At 57.4% G+C, this 23,062-nt stretch overlaps 2 protein-coding genes across 2 annotated transcripts in view; both read left to right on the plus strand.

Annotated features, from left to right (window-relative positions):
• The window catches only part of LOC110597288 (leukocyte immunoglobulin-like receptor subfamily A member 6), a 30,771-nt gene extending 23,132 nt beyond the window's left edge, over positions 1 to 7,639 (plus strand). Inside the window, exons 6-9 of the mRNA XM_078033299.1 lie at positions 228 to 234; positions 3,800 to 3,942; positions 4,071 to 4,373; positions 7,527 to 7,639. Coding sequence (XP_077889425.1) covers positions 228 to 234; positions 3,800 to 3,942; positions 4,071 to 4,373; positions 7,527 to 7,639 — 566 coding nt within the window. The remainder of the gene's footprint in view (positions 1 to 227; positions 235 to 3,799; positions 3,943 to 4,070; positions 4,374 to 7,526) is intronic.
• A 6,206-nt stretch (positions 7,640 to 13,845) lies between these two features.
• LOC144370685 (leukocyte immunoglobulin-like receptor subfamily A member 6) lies at positions 13,846 to 22,717 on the plus strand. The gene is made up of 13 exons (XM_078031461.1): positions 13,846 to 15,145; positions 15,301 to 15,336; positions 15,502 to 15,786; positions 15,923 to 16,225; positions 16,440 to 16,736; positions 17,000 to 17,299; positions 17,930 to 17,980; positions 18,554 to 18,664; positions 19,027 to 19,069; positions 19,811 to 19,854; positions 20,534 to 20,586; positions 21,366 to 21,512; positions 21,589 to 22,717. Exons 1-13 carry the CDS (start codon positions 15,112 to 15,114, stop codon positions 21,763 to 21,765), a joined length of 1,881 nt encoding a protein of 626 aa, XP_077887587.1. The 5' UTR covers positions 13,846 to 15,111; the 3' UTR covers positions 21,766 to 22,717.
• The last annotated feature ends 345 nt before the right edge of the window (positions 22,718 to 23,062 follow it).

Below are 23,062 nucleotides of genomic sequence, written 5' to 3' on the forward strand. Positions count from 1 at the left end.
ACATTTTCCTTATGACACCCCTCCCCAGTGTGGACAGCTGAAGGCTCTGCCCACCACCTGCCAGGTCCTCCCACAGCACATGGCCGAGAGGAGGAAGGGGGACACGGGCCATCACTGGGGACCAGGAAACCCTAGAGGGGAGACAGGAGGCCTTGCCAGACCCAGCAGCTGCCCCGTCCTACCTCTGCCCCCTCTAGGGGATGATGCTCATCTCAGCCCAGGAAGAGAAAGGGGGTGAGCAATGGCCACGGTATGAGGCCTCACGCAGCTTCTCTCACACCCCAGAGATGCCTGACCTGGCTCATGCTTCCCTCCTGGTGCTGGGTGGGGTCCAGGCCTCCCCACTGCCCCTCCCCAGCCCTCCTTAATGTAACCGTCCATGGAGAAAGTGAAGGAGCAACCACGCTGAGGCCTGTCCACTCTGGGAGAAACCAAGGTCATGGTGAAGATTCCTGGGGACTTATTTATAGTTAATGACACATAAATATTTATCATATCTGGGGCACACAATTTGTCATGTTGGGATATGTCTACACTGTGACATGAGCTCCACACTGAGCTCACGGACATACCCAGCTGCCCCACAGCTACCGTTCTCCCTTGTTCCTTCTCATGGTGAGAGCACTATAGATCCACCCTCTGCAAATCTCACCTGCACATCACAGCTGTGTGCCCTCCAGTCCCCAGGGCTGGGGTGGTGACTCAGGAGATGACAATCGGGGTTCCCAGTGTGGTTCTGCAGGACGCAGGACTTCTGGAGGTCAGCGGGTGCCTTGGTGACCACAGCTCACAGGGCCTTCAGGTTCCACTTGGTTCTCGAGGTGTGTCTTTGTCAGGGCGGGGGTGGACACCAGGACCTGGGCACGGGGAGCGGTCACCCAGCCCCACCCAGTGGGACAGCAGCTGGTCTCTGCCCTTCACACTGTATCTGCTGATGGTTTGCTTGTTGTTGAGGCAGGACTCTTGTGCTGCCCACACTGGCCTCCTGGACTCAAGACATCCCTAGGCTCCTGAGCCTCCGAGCAGCTGGGCCCTCAGGAGCCCAAAGTCTCACTAGGCCCCACAGGGCTTTGAAGGGGGAGCTCCTCCCTCTCTGTGCTGTCCACGTCCTCCTCTGAGATAAGGGACTGTGGGAGGAGTCGGCCACTGGGCACCAGGAGCAGCAGGTTTGGTGGGAGGTGAAGTGCCCTCCACCCCTGTCACAAGGGCCCCACCCAGGACCATGCCTGTGCCCACGGCCTTCTGCAGAGGGCTCCTCCCTCCAGGCTTAGGGCCCCCTCAGCACTGAGCAGAGTTCGACTCTGCAGCGTCTCCAGAAAGAAACAGGGAACGCACCACCATGAAGCACCTGTGACACGGAGAGAAATTGCTCAGAGCTGATGCCGACAAATAGGTACCATGGTCTCTGAGCTCTAGGTGCACCTGAGTCTCTCAAAGACGACACAGCAATTCAGCACCAAAACCTGAAAAGTACTGTGAATTAGAAGAGGATGTTCTACTCATTTCAATTATAGTAGGACAAGGAGGAGATGGAAGGAAACTAGTGAAGACTTTATAGAGACCAGGAAGGCTCAGGGGCCCAGGGATTTAATTCCAGTGACTCTGGAGGCCAAGGCAGGAGGATGGCAAGTTGAAGGCCACCTGGGGAACTTAGGAACCCCATGACTCAACATAAAAACTTAAAGGACTGGACAGGACGTAGCTCATGGGACAGGCCTGTAGAGCACCCCCAGGGCCTGGGTCCACCTTCAGGGCCGCAAAGGACTCAGAACAAACAAACAAAAGATATCAAAGGAATGAGAGGACATGAAGGTCAAGAAGGCAGAGTCACTTGAACAGGGACGTGCTCCCAGGTTATGGGAAAGGGAAGAACCTGTGACAGTGAACGCCCAGGATGCAAAGCAGGTCAAGAACCCCCACCTCTGCTGACCTGGACACCTTGTGGGACAGGACAGGAGCAGGAGCACAGAGCACCCAGGGACCCGTTCATGCTCCATAGGAGCACCCTCATCACCTTGGGCTGAGGCAGGGAATCCATTGATCCCACAGACCAAGAGAGGTGCTGAGACATATTGAAATGTCTCCTTGGACATAAGTGGCCACGTGGAGCCTGCAGTGTGCACACAGAGGCAGGCAGCAGGAGGGGGAACAGGGCCTTGCAGGGCTGGGGTTGCACCCAGGCCTCCTCTGCAGCTGCCCACCCCCAGCCATGGCGGGGAGAGAGCTGGTCACCTTGTTGTGGGGAGGACGCAGCAAACCTGCAGGGTGTGAGGGTCCTGTGACCACATCCTGCTCATTGCTCAGCTCCTCCATCCTGCCCCCAATGTGGCCCCAATTCACCCACCTCCTGTCCCTGCTGTGCCCTGGAAGGGGAGGCAGCAGAGGACATGGTGGAAAGTCCCTCCTGAAGACACTGGGCCTCCAGAGCCCAGGCTGGAGGGGGGACCCCTGGGAAGCTGAGGTCATGCACTGAGGAGCCCAGGGTGACCTGCCACAGCCAACACTAGGGACAGGCAGAGTCCTGGGAGGGCAGAGTCCACATGGGTTACCTCTGTGTGGTTGTCCCACAAGTGCTCCATCTAAGCCACCTGATCTAGGGACCCACGAGGATCCTCCCAGGCGCAGATTGTGGTTTTGGCAAAACATGAGGGTTTCTCCAAGAAGGAAAGGTGGCAACAATGAGGGGACCTGGGATCCTCTGCACTGGGTCCTCTGGTAGCAAAGGAAACGGACGCTGGACACTGATGCTCACACTCTCCTCTGAGACCTGCCCGGACCCCTCCTTGGCCTCAGCCAGATCTGCAAAAGGCTGAGGTGTTCACGTTCTGGGGTCTCCAGGGTGGGCGGGTCACCTGGTGAGCAGGGAAGCTCCAGTGCTGGAGACAGGACCCCCTGGGACCAGGCACTGCCTGAGGGTCTCCACCTGACAGGGTGCTGAGCTAAGGGTGCCCCTGGTGCAGTCAGAGGGACTGGCCAGCAGCAAGTGACATGGCATGGATGGGCAGCATTCAGGTCAGTGTATAAGGCCCTCAGGGTCAGGGGACCTCAGATCTCTGCTGAGATGTCCCAAAGGGACGAAGTTCCCCTGAGCCCTGCCTGGAGGAATCCAGATATGGACCAAGAGTGGCTGCCCTATCCGGTGGGTGCACAGCTCTGGGGACCAGGGGCCAGCAGCAGCCCCTGCTTACCACTTCCGTGCTGTCTGACCTGCAGGGCCTGCACCCTCCTCTCTGGACGCTGGAGTCTTCAGAGCAGGCGCCATGAGGTCCACCCTGCCTGTCCTCCTCTGCCTCGGTCAGTGCTGGTGGAGGGAGGGACACAGGCTGGGTGGGGAGGGTCCCAGGTGCCTGTTCACAGGGAACCCTCAGGTCTTAGTCTCATATGGTACCAAATGGCTGCTGTGACCACAAGGGACAATAATCCTCCCCAACACTGAGATGCCAGCTCCTCACGGGGACCTCTCTTCCAGGGCTGAGTCTGCAACAGAGCCCCCGGGGGTCTTCAGGTGAGTGCCCTGCAGCCTCCCGCGTCCTGCCCAGGCTCAGCCCCTGGGGTCTCAGGAGAGAAGGGAGCAGCCTGGGCCGAGGGTGGTGACAAGGTAGGGCAGAGGACCTGGGGTAGGGACAGGCCAGGACCCAGCCTCTGGTTTTCTTGCAGGGACCCTCCCCAAGCCCAACCTGTGGGCAGAACCAGGCCCTGTCATTCCCCGTGGAAGGTCAGTGACCCTCTGGTGTCAGGGATCACTGGTCGCCCACGAGTACTGTCTCATTATGGAAAGGACCGGGAGCCCCACATGCAGAAGACCCTTACAGGGTCCAGGGAACAGGGCCATGTTCCCCATCCCCACCATGACTGCGCAGGACGTCGGGGGATATCAATGCTACTATCAGAGCCCTGCTGGCTCCTCACAGCACAGTGACCCCCTGGAGCTGGTGGTGACAGGTGAGAGGACACTCAGGGGTACAGGCCCCGGCTCTGCCTCAGGAAAGGGGTCTGCCCCCAGGTGTCCCTCTCACAGCCCATTAATGGGGGACGAGGGAGCCATGAACACCTGCCTCCTTCTCTCCTAGGATTCTACAGCAAACCCAGCCTCTCAGCCCTGCCCAGCCCTGTGCTGACCTCAGGAGGGAACGTGACCCTCCAGTGTGGCTCATGGAAGGAGTTTGACGGCTTTATTTTGGTGAAGGAAGGAGGACACCACCTCACCTGGACCCTGGACTCACAGCAAAAACCCAGTGGGCAGTTCCAGGCCCAGTTCCCTGTGGGGCCTGTTAACCCCACCCACAGGTGGACATTCACATGTTATGGCTATTATAGGAGCAAACCCCAGGTGTGGTCAATTCCCAGTGACCCCCTGGACCTCCTGGTCTCAGGTAAGGAATTCCCATGTTTCACTCCAATATTTGTTGAGGCTGCGACCTTGTGGGCAGAGACCCAGGGTGTGAGAGGGTGACCAGCAGGCAGGACGGGGGACCTCAGCCAGGACCTTAGATGGCAGGTGCTGCTGGACACGCAGGGGACCCTACCCTGCAGGAGATGTCCAGGAGCAGCACAGGGTCCCAAGGACAGGGTGGAGCAAATGGCATGAACCACAGCCACTGCCCCAGGAGAAGGGCTTCACGCCTCTCATGCAGGTCCTGCACCCTGGTCCAGGAGGGCAGCTGTCCACGGGGAAGGAAGAGACACACAGGACGCAGGTCATTGGGAGGAGCAGGGGCTGTGGTCCACGTCCCCTCTGGGAGCTGCTCCTGGGCTGCAGCAGGTCCCCACACCCTGGCTGGCTGCAGACACGCAGGAGGCTCTGGCCTGTGTGCTGGTGTTCACTCAGCTCTAGGGGCAGAGGACGGCCACTGTCACTGGGTAGAAATCAGGGGCAGCCGGACCTGCCCCTCCTGGCTGCCCCCTCCAGGGTTCAGAGCTGGAGATGCAGCCTGCCTGCTCCTCAGGCCCCTCCGCCACGGGGGGACATACGGCTGTTGGCATTTTGTAACCCACACACGATGAGTTCAGCTCTCTGGGGGACACTGTGAGGGCCAGGCATGCTCACCCTGAGCAGTGATGAATCAGGTGCGAGGTCACCTGGGGCAGACCCTCACCCCTGCTTTGTAAACCCTCCTGACCTTCTCCCCTGTGCTGAGGTCTGGGGGCATTGTTGTCGGCTCAGCTGTCCTGCTGGGCAGTGGGACAGAACCCCCCTCCTGCTCTGTCCAGCCGGCACTGTAGGATCCTCAAATGTCCCTGGACTCCCTTTGTCCCCACTGTGTCCTCTATACAGGGATATCTGTCCACCTGAACTTATGAGCACACTCAAAAGCATCCCCAGCACCATCAGCAGGGACAGTGCTGGCCCTGCTGTCACCTCCATGCGGGAACCCTGCTGTGCCACTGAGGGCCTCACACACCCGCCAGGCTGGCCCCTGGGTGACCCTGTGTGAGCAGCCCGCTGCGGCCCTGAGCAGGGTGAGCACCTGCTCCTTCTCTGCTGCTGGGGTCCTCCAGGAGAGGCCACAGACCCTCAGGCAGTGGCTTTGGCAGAGAGACCAGCACATGGGTCACAGGAAGACTGGGTGGTCCCTGGAACGCAGGGCGATGGCCGTCCCCACAGACTGCACAGTCATGGAGCCAGGGTCCATGTGGTCGTGGGCAGGGTGGGCGGGACCACTGCTGCCGACTCCAGGGGCTCAGTGACCGCCCCCACAGTTCTGATGGGGTTTGAAACAAGGAATTAGACAGGTCCACACCCAGGGGAAAGTCGCCGTCCACAGGCAGATGTCACTCACGACCATCTTTGGGGCGACCTCGGGTTGCTCTTGTGTGGGTCGAGGCCACCTGCCACCGTCCACCTCGACTCTGAGACTGCACAGGCCTGAGGGACCTGGGGGTGGGACCAGCGTCTCTGCTCCATGGAGCCCCAGGTCCCCTGGGCCTGCTCCTGTTCTGAAGGCAGCTCTTCCCAGCTCCCCTCCAGGAGGCCTTCCCCAGGTCCAGGTGTGTCCAAAAGGACAGAGCTCACCTCACCTTTACCTAACAGAAGAGGAGCCACCTGCTGCTCAGCCCTCCATCACCACCACTTGCAGGAGACCCACAGGAACCTGGGCCTCGGGGACCCCGTGGTCCCCCTGTGACATGTACCTGGACCAGCACCACAGGATGAGCCTCTGCCACACACGCTTGGGACAGGCCAGCGGCTCTGGGATGGTGCCTTGGGGTCACGGTTGGCACACAGCTCAGGGGACAGGAGCCCTGGGGTCAGACCAATGCAGCGGGCATCCAGGCCCAGGCCCTGCCCAGGAGCCTCTGTGGGTCTCCACACTAAGGGGGGAGGGGGAGAGCCCACAGGTGAGGCCCACCTGATGGTGCTGCTGTGTCAGCCTGGGTCTGCTCTGGCCACCTCCTCCCTGGGGACAGTCGGAATCCCCTGGGGAGGGTCACTGACTCCTGCAGGTCCAGGTGAGGAGCCCAGTGCCTGGAAGAGGGTAGATGACAAGGCCACTCTGCCCCAGGGGGTGCAGGAAACAGGTCCCCAGTTAGCCCAGGGTCCTACTGAAGGGACATGTGACTACATCAATCAGGGTCACTCCTCGTCAATCTGGGCTGACTACATAAAGACACAGACACAGAAAATACATTTTTCTTTGGGTTCAGTGACGGCTCCTCAGCCACAGCTCCCACAGGAGCCCAGGCAGGCAAGAAGGAGAGGGCACACCTCGAACCCAGGTTTTACTACTGGGGAGCCAATCCACGGAACATTCTATCCAAAAAAGGGAAAAGGGTAGGGTTACCAAATAGGTGGGTGTGATTCACCCCACCAGGTGACGCCCACCCGCAGAGCTGCACCTTTCTATGGAGCAGAGGTAGAGTCCTATTGCACTGCGATGGGTGCAGTACCATTTCATTCCCCTTTACTCAGGACTTAAAGGTGGTTGCGCAGCTCCTGTCCAGTGCACCCCCCACATCCTCCTGTTTCCAGTCAAGACTGTGTTCTCTGGAGAAGGAACAGGAAGTTTACCACACCAACCAAGCACAGGAGGGAAGTGTGGCTGCCAAGAGGGAGGCACACAACGTGAGCCCCACCCTCCAGATAGGCACTGGGTCCTGCCCAGGACTGAGGCCCATGAGGGCAAGACAGACTGCTGCTACCCACCATGGCCATCCCTGAGCAGTGAGCACCAGCTGAGCACAGTCCAAGCAGGGCTACCAGACCAGCTGGGCTACAGGACCAACCAGCAGAGTTCACCCAGCTGTGTGCACTGGCCCTGAGGCATGCAGGGTGGACCACAAAGGGAGTGGCCCTGGGCAAGGGTGGAACATTGCAGGGACCCAAGTCCCTAGATTACTTTGGACCTGTGGTGAATGAGCATCTAAAGTGTCACATTCAGAGAGGTCTGGATGCAGTGCCATCTGTGAGGCCAGCAAGTCACCTGGAGGCCACTTCCTTCCCTGGAACACACTCCAGCAGGAGTCAGCAGCAAATCCTGCTCCCTGAGGCTGAAGCCTGAGCTGAGTGTGGGTGGATGGGCCCACAGCTGCCCTGGGCAAGGACCCCAACATCTGCTCCATCGACATGGAGCATCCCCTCACTCACTCCAGGGGAGGACTCCCAGACACCCGTGAGGTCCACAGGGAAATAAGACCATGACCCTGGGACGCACTGGGGAAGGCTGATGTGGGGACACCTACAACAGCAACCAGGTGCTGACGGTGGCCATGAGCACAGGAAGGTGCCCTTAGAGTGGATGGAGCTGGGGGCTGAGCAGGCCGCTCTGAGGCCCAGGGCCAGCCTCCATTCACAAGGCTCTGGATTCTACCCCCAGCACCAGAAAACAGGTAGGTTGGGGCAAATATGCACAGTCTGGGTGCCTTCTCCTGGTTTAGAAGATGTAGATACGGGGGATACACAGAGACATTCATTCTTAAGGTTTGAATGATTTTGTTATTTTTTCCCTGAGTAGGATCCATGAAGAATGAAATGAGCATCCAGGGTCACCAGGCACTCAGAACACCAGATAGCCAAGACTTTTTAAAAAGAACCTCTCCATGACATATTGTGATTTAAATGCCTAACATACAGGAAACAAATACCATTTTAAAAGTTTCAAAAGTAAAAAATGTTAGTTTACATTTAGAGGCAGCCCTGTCAGAATTACTTCCAATCTCTTAGCACAAATCCTGAAAATCCAGGAGGACTTTGAATCATGTGGCCCAAACCCTGAAAGAAAATAACGGCCAACAACTATTGCTCTATCCAGAAACGTTATCCTTCAGAATCAAATAAGAAATGAAAACCTCCCAAGAGAAGTGAAACTAAAAGAATCCGTGACTACTAAAATGGCACTATAGAAAACACTTGTAAAAATATTTAACTCAAAAGTAATAAAAAACCACATTAAAAAACCACAGAGCTCACCAACAGGTGAACCTCATCTGAAGAGTAACTAAGCAAATGAGAAACAAAACCCACTTAGACATTAAAGATAAATCAAAATGGTGGGAATTAATAGCACATCTCTACAGTCACACTGAATGTAAGTGGTCTCAACTTTCCCATTAAATGACTTAGACTGCAAGAATGGATTAATAACAAGACCCCACTATGTTTTAAGCTTAGTTAAAATATCAGGATCTCTGGGATGAAAAGGCACCTTTAATTTACTTCTCTTGGGCTTTCTTCCCTCACTTAGAGATATTTACAGGTGCACCACTTAATTTTGAAACAGTTGACGTCGGGGTGGGGTTCTATATATCTCAAGGTGATTGAGTTCTAATATAATAAATCATGCAGGAGACATGGTCTACAAGATTTCAAATATTAAAAAAGTAAGGAAATGTTTTGTGTATTGACTGTTACTTACGTGCAGGTCAGAACTGATCAAATTGCATACTTACAATGTGCACATTGTATTGTACTTCAATTGTATCTCAATAAAGCTATGAGAAAATTTTTTTTAAAAAAATCAACCTTTTACAGGGCTGGGATTGTGGCTCAGTGGTAGAGCGCTCACCTAGCTCGGGCGGGACCCAGGTTCTATCCTCAGCACCACATAGAAATAAAGGCACTGGGGCTGGGGATGAGGCTCAAGCAGTCGCGCACTCACCTGGCATGCACAGGGCGCTGGGTTAGGTCCTCAACACCACATAAAAATAAAATAAAGATACTGTGTCCACCTAAAAAACTAACTAAATAAATTAAATAAAGGCATTGCATTGTGTCCATCTACACCTAAAAAATAAATATTTTTTTAAAAAATCAACCTGGGTGGGGGGGTGCTGGGGTGGTGGCTCAGCGGTAGAGCGCTTGCCTAGCATGTGTGAGGCACTGGGTTCAATTCTCAGCACCACTTACAAATAAATAAAATAAAGGTCCATCAACAACTAAAAAATATATTTTAAAAATCAACCTTTCCAAACACCTACAGAAATCATATAAACATGGAGATTGAAGAACACACCTTTGAACAATGTATGGATGATAAAAGAAAAAAGGGGAGAAATTTAAAAATTTTGGAATGAAATAAGAACATCCACACAACATTCCAGAGCCTCTAGGCCACTAGGAAGATGGTTCTAAGACAAGAGTTCATGGCTGTGATGGCCACAGAAGAAAATCAGAAAGTCAGCAAATAAACTACCTGGTCATTCATCTCACACCCCTGACTCACAGGAACAAATCAATTCCAAAGCAAGTAGAAAGAGGGAAATGATGATGATCAGAGCTGAATTTAATAAAATTAGAAATAAAAAACAATACAAAGAGCCAGGAGAGGTGGTGCAGGCCTGTAAATCCCATCGGCTCCGGAGACTGAGGCAGGAGGACCACAAGTTCACACCAGCCTCAGCAAAAGGGAGGCCCTAAGCAGCTCAGTGAGCCCCTGTCTCTAAACAACACACAAAATAGGGCTGGGGGTGTGGCTCAGGGGTTGAGTTCCATTCCTGGTACCAAAAACTAATAATAATGATACAAAAGACCCGTAAAATGAAGAGTCACTTGACCCTAAACATAAACAAGATTGATGAGACCTTAGTTAACACTAAACAAAAGAAAAATAGACAAGTCCCAAATTTTAAAAAAATAGAGATAAAAAAAGAAATTACCACAGATATTCAGAGGATCATTAGGGACTGTTTTGAAGATTCATGCTCCAATAAACTGGAAAACCTAGAAGAAAGGGATCTATTCTAGTCAAATTTGACCTGCCAGTGTTGAATCATAGAAAACCTAAACAGACCCATAACTAGTAACAAGACAAAAGCAGAAGTAAAAAGACTCCAACAAAGAAATCCACAGGATACATTCCCAGCTGAGTCCTAGAAGACCTTTACGAAGAACTGATTTCAGTGCTCCTCAAATTATTCTGTGAACCAGAAAGGGGTGGAGCACTTCAAATTTATTCTAGAGCCAATACCACACTCCTATCAAACCAGATAAGGACACATCACGGAAAGTAAACTATAGATGACTATTGCTCGTGAACTTAGATGCAAAAGTTCTTAGTAAAATATTGGCAAATTATATTCCAGAACATATTAAGAAGAACCTGTATCGTGACCAAATTTGTTTTGTCCCAGGAATGCAAGGATGATTTAATACATTCAAATCAATGAATGTAAGTTACCAAACCATAGAATTAAGAAAAAGATCACTTAGTCGTCTCAAGAGTTTCAGAGAGAGCCTTTGAGAAAATTCAGCACCCATTCATAAAAAAATCACGGTCGGAGCCAGGTGCAGCGGCACATACCCGTACTCCCAACAGCTGGGGAGGCTGAGGCAGGAGGATCACAAACTCCAAGCCAGACTCAGCAAAAGTAAGGCCCTGAACAACTCAGGGAGAGCCCGTTTCTAAATGAAATACAAAATGAGGGTCAGTGGTCAAGTGCCCCTGAGTCCAATCCCCAATACCCACTCCGCCCCCCACAAAAAAAAACCCTGTCCCATTCACAATAAGCTGAAGAAAAAAAATATGAATAAAAGTAACCAAGGTGGTGAAAGGCCTCCACAGTGAAAACCGTAGGACACTAGGGAATAAACTGAAGAAGAAGAAGGTGCAGTCTTCCATGTCCGTGGAGAGCCAGAACTGATATCGTTAAAATGGCCACCACCAAAAACAATACGCAAATCCACTGCACTCCCCACCAGATTCCAGTGACTCTGTGAAACTAGGAAAAAAAGTCTTAGAATTTGTTTGGAAGAACAGAAGACCCACAATAGTCAAAGCAATTAAAGGAAAAAAAGCAGTATTAGCGGGATCACACACCTGAGCTCACCTTACACCAGAGAGCTACAGGACAGAGCTGCATGGCCCTGACGTAGCACAGTCCCAGGGACAGAGGGACAGGAGAGAGGTCACGGAGCACCCACATGCTCCCAGCCATCTGGGGCTCAGCACAGGTGCCAACCCACATGGGAGGAAAGACACCTGCAGCAACGGGGCTGCCACAACAGGAGACCCCAGGAGAAGAATGACACTAGGCCCTGGTCACTCACCTGCCCAACGTCAGCTGGAAATGGATCAAACCTCGGAATTAGACCAGAAATGTGCGACTCACAGAGGAAGACCTCTGTCTACCCTGCAGCACACAGGACGGCCTCGGGGTCTCCGTGGAAGTTGAAGACTCGGGGACAATGACAAGACTTAGTGAATGGATGGATCAGATTAAAGAGCTTCGCAGGACAGGAAGCTGTTAATGTGAAGAGAGAACCGGGGAGTGGGGGAGACCCTTGCGCGCTGCTCTTCTGAATAAAGTGAATATCCAGAAGACAGAGAGAGCTCAAAAACTTAACAGGGAAAAAGCCAATGAATCAGCAAACGAACCAATCACTTCTCAAAGAAGAAACAGAAATGTCCACAAACACATGAAAACGCACTCGACACCATTACCAGACAAGGAGAAGGGAATTAAAACTGCACCGAGATTCCGTCCCCACCAAGCAGAATGCCCGTCATCAGGAATAGGTGACACTAAGTGCTGGGGGTGCAGAAAAGGAGCACTCCACCCCCCAGGGGCTGAGGATCAGCACAGCCACCATGGAAACCCTGTGGAGGTTCCTCCAAAGACGAGGCGCGGAAGCCCCTGCGCCCCAGCTGTGCCACCCTCAGTGTCTGTCCTGAAGAGTCCAGGTCATCTTACTGCAGAGGGACAGCACACCCTGTTGACAGACAGCAGCACACCTCCCAGGAGCCAGGCCTTGGAACCAGCCCTGGTGTGATCCTCGAGTGACTGATAAAGAGACCGCGGGGTCCACACAGTGGAGATCTACTCACATTAAGAAGAAGGACACATGGCGTTTCCAGGACAACGGGTGGAACTAGAGACCATTGTGTTAAGTGAAATACGACAAACTCAGAAGGTCAAGGGTGGCCTGTTTCCTCTTATATGTGGAAGCCAGAGAGGGAAAGGAAAAGAATGTGGGTCTCCTGGAAATCAGATAGGTCAGCAGAGGAGAGGACAGGGCCAGGAGGAGGGAGGAGGGACAGAAAGGGGAACACGGGTGGCAATGGTGAGTCACAGTGCTGCGTTGTGTGCTTGTGTGAACGTGGAACTGCACACCCACCAGGCGTACAACGACCGTGCACCAACAGGGAATGTGGGAAACCAAGTTCTACTGCACACTGTCTGCGACAGATCCCTTGATCTGGTGTTTTGGTTTGTTTGGTTCATTTTTTCTTTTCTTTGTTCATTTATTTCTCAGACTGAGTCTCCCTATCTTGCCTGGCCGTCCTTGAACTCCTGGGCTCCAGCGATCCTCCCCTCTCCCTCCCACACAGCCAGGACTGCAGGTCCTGCCACTGGGCACACCTCGGAACCACACTTCAGCTCACGGACACAGAGAGGCTGACGGTGAGCACGGAGGAGAATGTTCTGTGCCAACAGGAACCGAGAGAGAGAGCGGGGGAAACTCCAGTCACATCAGCAAAACAGACGGCACCTCAACAGGCACTTAAGACCCAGAGAGGGACATTAACAGGGATGAAAACCCAACCACCACCCTCCTGGGACCATTATGGACACATTCCACCCACGAGGCACTCAGATGCACAAGAGAAACAGCTGGGTGCAGTGTCCACTCCTGTGGTCCCAGCACCCGGGAGGCTGGGGCAGGAGGACGGCAGGTTCCAGGGCAGCCTGGGCAACTTAGTGACCCCTAAGCAACTTAGTGAGAAAAAGGTAAGAAGTGCTGGGGACGTGGCTCAGTGGTGACGCATCCCTGACATCAATCCCTGCACCAAGATGATGATGATGATGATGATGATGATGATGATGATGATGATAATGATAATGATTCAGGCAGATGTGCAGGGAAAGCTGAGAAGGGCAGTAACGGGAGATGGCCGCGTCCCACTTTAATGCTGGACACCACACCCAGAAAGGACATCCAGGACCAAACAGGACATGAGGACGGGAACCCCAGAGAGCAAGTGGGTGCAAGAAGGAGCCAGCCAACCTCTGCACAGCCAGGACCCCGCAGGGCACATCTCGGCAGGTGACAGGACAGTCCCCACCAACCTAAGAACCAAAGCCCCGTCAGGGGTCTGTTTTGGCCTCAGTGGAGTGAAACCAGGAACCGGTCCTGAGAGGGAACCAGAGCTCCCCAAGGCTGGAGGGGAGACCCTGCCTCCTGGGACAACCTTGGGACAAAGAGGACACGGAGAGGGGATCAGAAAGCTCTTCAAGACAAACAGAAATGACAACAGGACACATCAGAACCACTGGGATAAAGCTGGGGTGGCAGGTCACTATCAGCAGGCTGGACCCTGGTTCTGCCCCAGCAGGGGGTGGGGGAGAGAGGAGAAGAGGGGAGAGGAGAGGTGAGGAGGGGAGGCAGAGGGGAGTGGAGGGGAGGGAGGACAGGACAGGAGAGGGCAGGTGCAGAGGAGGGGCTGGGCGCTGCCCTGGGCCCAGGGGACTGAGCCAGCCCAGGCCTGGCTGGAACCTGCCTGGAGCACAGCACAGCGCCCACCCTCCCCGGAGCCCGGAGCCCACTCCCACCCCACATGGAGCAGGGCCTCCTCCTCAATGACCCCTGGTTGATCTGAGACCCAGGGGACCCTTCCATGTGGCTCCTTCTCCATTTGGGGACCTTTCCAGTCCCCTTTCTGCTGATGAGGAGAGGAGCTGCAGGGGCAGACATTAAGGGACAGTCTCTGAACGCTCGGAGCCCATGGGGCCTCCCTGGGACCACACAGGTCCAACTCCCACCTCTCCTGGCCCAGACCCAGGCTGCCCTGCCCTGGAGGAGAAGCCGGCTGAGCCTGTCCACCTCCAGGCCCTGCTGACCCCACACTCCCACCGTGAGGGGCAGACAACAGCTCCACACAGGCAGCAGTGGCTGCGGGACCAGAGTCCCTGCTCAGGAGGACAGGGCAGTGGAGATGAGCGGGCACTGAGAGCAAGAGCTGGCCCAGGAGGAGCGTTCGGCCCCAGGACACAGGGGCTCCGCTGGGCAGGAAGGACTCAGCTTCCTCCCCAGGGAGATGTGGGTTCTGGGGCTAAGGAGGAGGCCATGAAGGGGGCCATGAGCAGGGGAGCCCAAACCAGCTACAGGAGGAGCGGCCAGTCCTTCCCTGGCCCCTGCGTCCTCTGTCCCCACAGGAGCTCCAGCTGGCTCACAGCCAGGTGCTCAGGGTCTGCTGCTCTGCGCCCACCTGCAGCAGGAACCTGCACCTTCCCCAGAGCACCTCCAGGGCTGGGAGACGACGGGCCCAGCAAGGACCAGAACCCTGTGCCCAGGACGGGCTGAGGGAGCCCCGGGGAGGCCCTGGGAAGAGGACCAGCCCCGGGTCACCCTCACCTGGAAGGGGCCGACTCAGGAGGGCACCAGGGAGTTTGCTGCTGCATCCTGGTCCTGGAGGGACGAGGACAGGTCAGGTGACAGCAGAAGGGGTGAGAGGGCAGCACTGCTGTCTGAGCCGCCTGCAGGGAGCCCAGGCCACCCCACCCAGTCCTGGGGACAAGAGCCAGGCTCTGGGAGGGCAGTTCCCCTTCCTGTGGGCAGCTGATGTGACACCCCACACAGGCAGAACCCGGCCTCCAAGTGGCCACACCCTGTGTGTGTCTGTCCTCCAGCTCTGTGACCTCCTCCATCTGGACCCTGGGACCACGGGAGGACACACCATGACCCCCACCCTCACAGCCCTGCTCTGCCTGGGTGAGATGTGAAGGAGGGAGGGGACACCCTGTTCTGGGGGGACCCAGCCCACAGCCAGGCCCTGGCCATCAGGAGACCCAGGGCCCAGGAGGCTGTGGGGGGACAGGGCCCACTCAGGCCTCAGGGGCTCCCCTCTCACAGGAACTCTCTTCCAGGGCTGAGTCTGGGCCCCAGGACCCTAGGGCAGGCAGGTGAGTGTCCCCAGCTGTCCAGGTCCTCCTCCTGGGGACCAGGGGCCACCCTGGGCAGTGGGTGGAGAACAGAGTTGGGGCTGAGGCTGGGGAGCCTGGAGGGGGCTGGGCTGAGGCTGGGATCTGAGGGGCTGTGCTGGGACCCAGCCTCTGATTCCCTTGCAGGGACCCTCCCCAAGCCCACCCTGTGGGCTGAGCCAGGCTCTGTGATCGCCCGGGGAAGGCCAGTGACCATCTGGTGTGAGGGTCCCCTGGAGGCCCAGGAGTTCCGTCTGGATAAAGAGGGAAGCTCAGTGTCCTCGGTCAGCCCGAGCCCACAGGGGCCCAGGAACAAGGCCAAGTTCTCCTTCCCGTCCATGACTGAGCACCATGCAGGGAGATATCAATGTTATTATCGCAGCCCTGCTGGGTGGTCAGAGCGCAGTGACCCCCTGGAGCTGGTGGTGACAGGTGAGAGGACACTCAGGGGTCCCAGCCCCAGGCTCTGCCCTCAGGGAGGGGGTCTGCCCCCAGGGGTCCCTCTCACAGCCCAGCTGGGGGTGGAGTGGAGGAGGGAGCCATGAACACCTGCCTCCTTCTCTCCTAGGATCCTACAGCAAACCCTGGCTCTCAGCCCTGCCCAGCCCTGTGGTGACCTCAGGAGGGAACGTGACCCTCCAGTGTGGCTCAGGGCAGGGATATGACAGGTTTGTTCTCACCAAGGAAGGAGGACACCACCTCACCTGGACCCTGGACTCACAGATACTCCCCAGTTGGCATGTCCAGTCCCTGTTCCCTGTGGGCCCTGTGACGTCCAGCCACAGGTGGACATTCACATGCTATGGCTACTACAGGCATGAACCCCAGGTGTGGTCAGTGCCCAGTGACCCCCTGGAGCTCCTGGTCTCAGGTGAGGAAGCTCCATCTTCCCCTGACACACTTGGGGACATTAAGCAGGGACTTGGAGGCCTCTTCCTTAGGATGGCCCCAGGTGAGAGAAAGGGGAGAGAATCAGGGACTCCTGACCAGAGTCCCCAGGTGTGAGAGGGTGACCTGCAGGCAGGACGGGGGGAGGCAGGGGGTTGGCAGGGTCCAGCCCTCAGCCCAGGCTCCTCTTCCTCCAGGGGTGTCCAGGAAGCCCTCCCTCCTGACCCAGCAGGGCCCTGTCCTGGCCCCTGGAGAGAACCTGACCCTCCAGTGTCACTCAGACGTCACCTATGACAGATTCACTCTGTCCAAGGAGGGGGCACAGGGCCTCCCCCAGCGCCCTGCCCAGCAGCCCCAGGCTGGGCTCTCTCAGGCCAACTTCCTGCTGGGCCCTGTGAGCAGCTCCCACGGGGGTCAGTACAGGTGCTACGGTGGACACAGCCTCTCCTCTGAGTGGTCAGCCCCCAGTGACCCCCTGGACATCCTGGTCTCAGGTGAGGAGCCAGAGGGTGCAGTCAGGGACCCAGCCTCTGCACAGCCCTGTTGGGGGGCCCCAGGAGGTGATGGCCAGGGTGATGTGGGGTCTCAGGAGGGAGAGACAGGGAGGGGCAGAGAGGACAGAGACAGGGGACACAGGGACAGGAAGAATCAGAGACAATGACACAGACAGAGAGCACAGGGTCCTCAGAGAAAGGCCCTGGGGAGGTCTCAGCTCAGAACAAGCTGGGGCCACCCTCACCCTCCTTCCTCTCTCTAGGACAGCTCCCTGTCACACCCTCCCTCTCAGTGCATCCAGGGCCCACAGTGTCCTCAGGAGGGAATGTCACCCTGGTGTGCCAGTCAAACTGGTTGGACACTTTCCTCCTGTGCAAGGAGGGGGCAGCTGATCCCCCCCTGCGTCTGAGAGCAGAGTACCGAGCCCCATGGTACCAGGCAGAGTTCTCCATGAGAGCTGTGACCCCAGCCCTCGGGGGGACCTACAGGTGCTATGGCTCTCATAGCTCATTCCCCTACCTGCTGTCATGGCCCAGTGCCCCCCTGGACCTGGTGGTCTCAGGTGAGTGACCCCTGACCCCATCCTCTGTGAGCTCAAGGATTCCCCCATGGCCCTGCCCAGGACAGCTCTGGGTGGGATGGGAGGGAGGGGCCTAGGGAGGGTCGGCCAGCGGGACTCACCCCTCAGAGAGGAGGGGCCAGCGGGGTCCTCCAGCCTGTGCACCCACCCACCACTGGAATCAGGAAGGCGCAGGTGGGCACAGGAGGGTCCTGGGGAGGCCAGGCAGGTGTAGGAGGATGGGCAGAGACAGTCCCCAGGGGCAGCCTGCACCCCTCACCTCCTGTCCTCCCCATTCCCAGGACCCTCTGGGGGACCTGCCCCTACCTTTGGGGCCTGCCCCTAGAGCTGATCACTGAGGTCTCAGTGCTCACCAGGGGCCTAGACTCCCCCATCCCCTCCACTGCCTGAGTCTCTGGGATCTCTCCTTCCTCATCAAACCTTCCTGCACGGATTTGTGTCCAGGGATCCAGAGCTTAGGAAATGTGGGTGGGGACCCCAGGCCCCAGGGCTCAGGGCTGGGAGGCCTGAGGGTGAGGTCCAGGCAGAGGTGACCCTGGGCCCAGCCTGGGGAGGAGCAGCCAGCTGAAGTGGGGGGCAGGCAGCCCAGCCCTCACCTCCCACCCACCCCAGGAGGCCCTGAGGACCAGCCCCCCACCCCCACGGACCCAGGACCCCAGAGTGGTGAGTGAGGGGCTCTGGTGGGAGGTGGGTCCAGGGCAGGGCTGAGCTGAGGGGGGCAGCCCCCTCTGGAGATCTGACGGGCACCAGCCCCTCCCCTCTGGGCCTCAGTTTCTCCCAGGGCAGAGGAGAGGCCTGGCCCTGACCTTCAAGTGCCTCTCAGGCTGACCTTGGCTGTGCCCTGCTGGGAGAGGGGCCTCCAGGGACGCCTCCAGGACCTGAATCTGCAGGGCTCTGTCCCCTGTGTGCAGTGACAGTGACACTGAGCAAGGGAGGGCTCAGGGCCATCGGGGTGTCAGGCTCTTTCCCTCCAGCTCAGGGCTGAGCTCTGGTGGAGAGAAGGAGCCTGGGAGTCAGACTCCCCCAGTTCAGGCCCCGCTCTGCTGCTTCCTGCTTGGTGACTGGGCAGGGGACCCCCCTCTGAGCCTCAGTTTCCTCATCTGTTCTGGGGGTGGGTGGCAGTGCCATGATGCCTGAGTGACAGGGCCGGAGGTGACAGGTGGAAAGACCAGCAGGGCTGGCACACAGTAGGTGCTCAGGTAAGCAGCGTGGCTCCTCGTCCACTCCCGTGCCCAGGACTGGGAAGGCACCTGCCAGTTCTGGTCGGGGTCTCGGTGGCCTTCCTCCTGCTGCTCGTCCTCCTCATCCTCCTCCTCCTCTGGCGTCACAGCAGACGCAGGAAGGCAGGTGAGTGACACTGGGTGACCTGGCTCTCAGCAGGCGGTGGCCTCCCCATGGGCCAGGCAAGGGTGGGCTCAGGCCAGCAGCCCCAGGGAAACCTGCCCGCTGGGGACAGGTCACTTGGAAAACTTCTCCAGAAAATAGAGAAGAGCAGGCCCCTGCTCGCTGCTTCTAGACCAGTGTAGGCAGGAGTGGACCCTTCCCGTCTCAGGGGACAGGAGGGGGTCTTCAAGTCCCCCTTCCCCTGCAGTGGCCTGTGGGGGCCAGCAGTTCCCCCTGGGGCTGAGACTGTCCCCTCATGCAGCCCAGACAGAGGCTGGCTTCCAGGGACCTGCCACCTGACACCCCCTTGTTCCCTCTCATTGCAGGGGACACAAGGGCAGCACCCAAGGACAGAGGCCTGCAGAAGAGGTGATTCCTGCTCCTGACTCAGAGCCCACCCACCGTCCCTCACTGCCACCTGACACCCCTTGTCCCCTCTCATTGTCCCTCACTGCAACCTGACACCCCCTTATTCCCCCACTGTCCCTCACTGCCACCTGACACCCCCTTGTTCCCCCTCACTGTCCCTCACTGCCACCTGACACCCTCTTGTCCCCCCACCGTCCCTCACTGCCACCTGACACCCCCTTGTTCCCCCACTGTCCCTCACTGCCACCTGACACCCCCTTGTTCCCCACCGTCCCTCACTGCCACCTGTCACCTCCTTGTTCCCCCACTGTCCCTCACTGCCACCTGACACCCCCTTGTTCCCCACTGTCCCTCACTGCCACCTGTCACCTCCTTGTTCCCCCACTGTCCCTCACTGCCACCTGACACCCCCTTGTTCCCCACACTGTCCCTCACTGCCACCTGACACCCCCTTGTTCCCCACACTGTCCCTCACTGCCACCTGACACCTCCTTGTTCCCCCACTGTCCCTCACTGCCACCTGACACCCCCTTGTTCCCCACACTGTCCCTCACTGCCACCTGACACCCCCTTATCCCCCCACCGTCCCTCACTGTCACCTGACACCCCCTTGTCCCCCCCCACCATCCCTCACTGCCACCTGACCCCCCCTTGTTCCCCCCACTGTCCCTCACTGTCACCTGACTCCCCCTGTCCCCCCCACTGTCCCTCACTGTCACCTGACCCCCCTTGTCTCCCCAGATCCTGTCCAGCGGCTGCCCCTGCTGCCCAGGAAGAAGCCGTCTGTGAGGGAAGGGGGCTGGGGTGGGAGGTGGGGCCCAGGTCCCAGCACCTCCCGGGGGGGCAGGAGGGGCAGCGTGCGGGCCTGGGGACAGGCTGAGTGGGTGACCCACACTGGGGACCTGGGGACAGGCTGAGTGGGTGGCCCACACTGGGGACCTGAGGACAGGCTGAGTGGGTGACCCACACTGGGGACCTGGGGACAGGCTGAGAGGCTGACCCACACTGGGGACCTGGGGACAGGCTGAGTGGGTGGCCCACACTGGGGACCTGGGGACAGGCTGAGTGGGTGACCCACACAGGGGACCTGGGGACAGGCTGAATGGGTGACCCACACTGGGGACCTGGGGACAGGCTGAGTGGCTGACCCACACTGGGGACCTGGGGACAGGCTGAGTGGGTGGCCCACACTGGGGACCTGAGGACAGGCTGAGTGGGTGACCCCACACTGGGGACCTGGGGACAGGCTGAGTGGGTGACCCACACTGGGGACCTGGGGACAGGCTGAGTGGGTGACCCACACTGGGGACCTGGGGACAGGCTGAGTGGCTGACCCACGCTGGGGACCTGGGGACATCACCAGGCTCCCTGGCTCTGTGTCCCCGTCTGGGACAGGGCAGGGCCTGGGGGACTGAGAGGCCCCAGCAGCTCTGACCAGGAGATGACCCTGTTCTGTCCCCACAGACGCTTCTGTGAAGGACCCTCAGCCTGAGGACGGGGTGGAGCTGGACAGTCGGGTGAGACCCCCCCCCAGGCACCAAGAACTCCCTGTTCCCGCTCAGCCCAGCGGCCATTTCCCTGTCCTCCACCGCTGGCCCTCAGTGATGACCAGGCTGCCCCTTCCTCTGGAGCTCCTGCCTCCCTGCTGTGGCCCCCCTCCCTGTGGCCTTGTGGCCCCCACTCGGTGCCCTTCCTGGCCTGGCTGTTGGCATGTCCGGGGGCCTCAGAGGACCAGGAATACATGAGTCACCGTCCCCCAGGCTGCCCCACACTCGTCCTCCTGACCAGCTGCTCTCAGGGGGCTCCCTCCTGACCGGCTCCAGGTGGAGCTGCAGGTGCAGCAGCCAGCAGAGCCCCGCCCCCTGAGCTCACCTGGGCCCGACATGAAGTAAAGGCAGCCTCAGGAGAGCAGAGCCACAAGGGAACTAAAGCAGAGAGAGGGACGGGGCAGGGAGGGCCCTGATGAGCGACAGGGGGCACAGGGCCACGGGTGCCTGAGGAGCAGCTGCAGCAGGGGACGCGGCAGGTGCCAAGGTCCTGAGGCAGCAGCAGGCTCTTTCAGGAAGACGGGGAGTGGGGCTGGAGCCACGTGAGCAGGGCTGGGGGTGTGGGGTAAGAGCGCAGAGCTGCAGGAGGAGCCTCCAGGCCTCCCAGGCTCGGAAGCCCCTGGAGACCCCATCAGCAGTGACGTATCTGAGATTATTGAAGGGTCACTCTGGCCACAGTGGAAAGTGGCTGGAGGAGAGCCCGAGTGGACCTCAGGGGACACGTCTGTCTCACTGTGTCCTTGCTGCAGGGCCCACCTGACGGAGACCCCCAAGGAGTGACATACGCCCAGGTGGAGCGTTCAGGACTCAGGAGGGGCAGGAGCTCCCCTCTCCCCCTGCTGTTGGGGCAGTTCCTGGGCACAGAGGACGCAGAGGACAGACAGACGGACACTCAGGTGGGTGCTGTCCTCTCCAGGCCCTGGCTTCCCTGGGCCAAGCACACACCCTCCCTCTCACCGTCTCCCACTCCAGGCTGCTGCGTCTGAGGGTCCCCAGGAGGTGACCTACGCCCAGCTGTGCAGATGGACACTCAGACAGGGGGCCGCTGCCCCTCCCTCCTCCCAGGAAGAGCAGCCCCCAGCAGAGCCCAGTGTGTACGCTGCTCTGGCCCCCGCTCACCCCGGAGCTGCCCCCAAGGACACTCCCTAGTGGCCCTCAGCCAGCTAGCCACCTGACACCTCCAGAGACTGGGGAACTGAGACCGGCCCGACTCTGCATCAGAGAAAAGTGATACCCTGCATTTCACTAATACAGCCACAGTTTCTCAGTAACCAAGGAGTGGACGAGAAACAGAGGGACAGGAGGTCTCCACATGAATGACAAGGTCAACACTGCACACCAAGGCTGTGAAGTGAGAAAATTAAGGACATGAATGATCATGTTAGGAAATGTTTTTTGTGTTGTTTTATTTTGAATTTTGTTGTTGGTTTTGTTTTTGTTTTTGTGTTCCTTTTGTACTGGGGATTGAACCCAGGGGTGCTTAACCTCTGAGCCACATCTCCAGCCCATTTTGTTTTAAATTTATTTCTATTGTTGATAGACCTTTATTTTATTTATTTATACGTGGTGCTGAGAATCGAATCCAGTGCCTCACATATGCCAGGCAAGTGTGCTACCACTGAGCCACAACCCCAGCCCCTTGTTTTTTATTTTAAGACAGAATCTTGCTGAGTCACTGACTCCAGCCTCGAACTTGAGATTCTCCTGCCTCGGCCTCCCAAGTCACTGGGATTACAGGCGTGTGCCACCGGGCCCAGCTCTAGGAAACATATTTTTTTAAATCAACAAACTAAGCTCTTCTTTCAAGAGTTTAGAAAAAAAATAACAAATCAGTCCAAGTGAAAATAAAGGTAAAAAATGATAAGATTAGTTACTAATGGCGGGGGGCGGGGGGGAACCTGGTATATGTTTCAATATGAGAAGAGCAAGAGAGCAGGCAGGATGGCAGACCCTGCACACGTTTTTAAAGGCAACAAGAGAACTTTATGAGCTGTCCACATAGTAGAAGATGTAGAAAAAAAAGGCAAAATCCCCACACGTACAATTTACTAAATAAACATAAAAATAAACAGAAAATCTGAATTGTCTCGTGCACATTAAATAGACTGTGTCTGTAGTTTAAGGCGTTTTTCCAGTGGACATTCGATCTCGGGAGGCGTTGCTGGTGGTGTCTTCCAAACACTTAGGCACTTGGGAAACACGCACGTGGCCCTACCTGTGTAAGATCTGCTTCTGAGGCTAGAAAAGGAGGAAATGCAACCCCACACATGCTCTCAGAGCAGGAGGAAACTGACACCAAGACCTGACAAGGGAATGAGAGAACGGGCAAGTCACGGGACCATCTCACACCAACCCAGACCCGAGGCCCTAAAGGAAATCAGGTTCCAGCCGGTGCCCAGGGGCACGCGGTCATCCCAGCCACTCGGGAGGCCGAGGCAGGAGGACC

The sequence above is a fragment of the Ictidomys tridecemlineatus genome, chromosome 15 (genome assembly GCF_052094955.1).
Source record: "Ictidomys tridecemlineatus isolate mIctTri1 chromosome 15, mIctTri1.hap1, whole genome shotgun sequence".
In the NCBI taxonomy this organism is placed as follows: Eukaryota; Metazoa; Chordata; class Mammalia; order Rodentia; family Sciuridae; genus Ictidomys; species Ictidomys tridecemlineatus.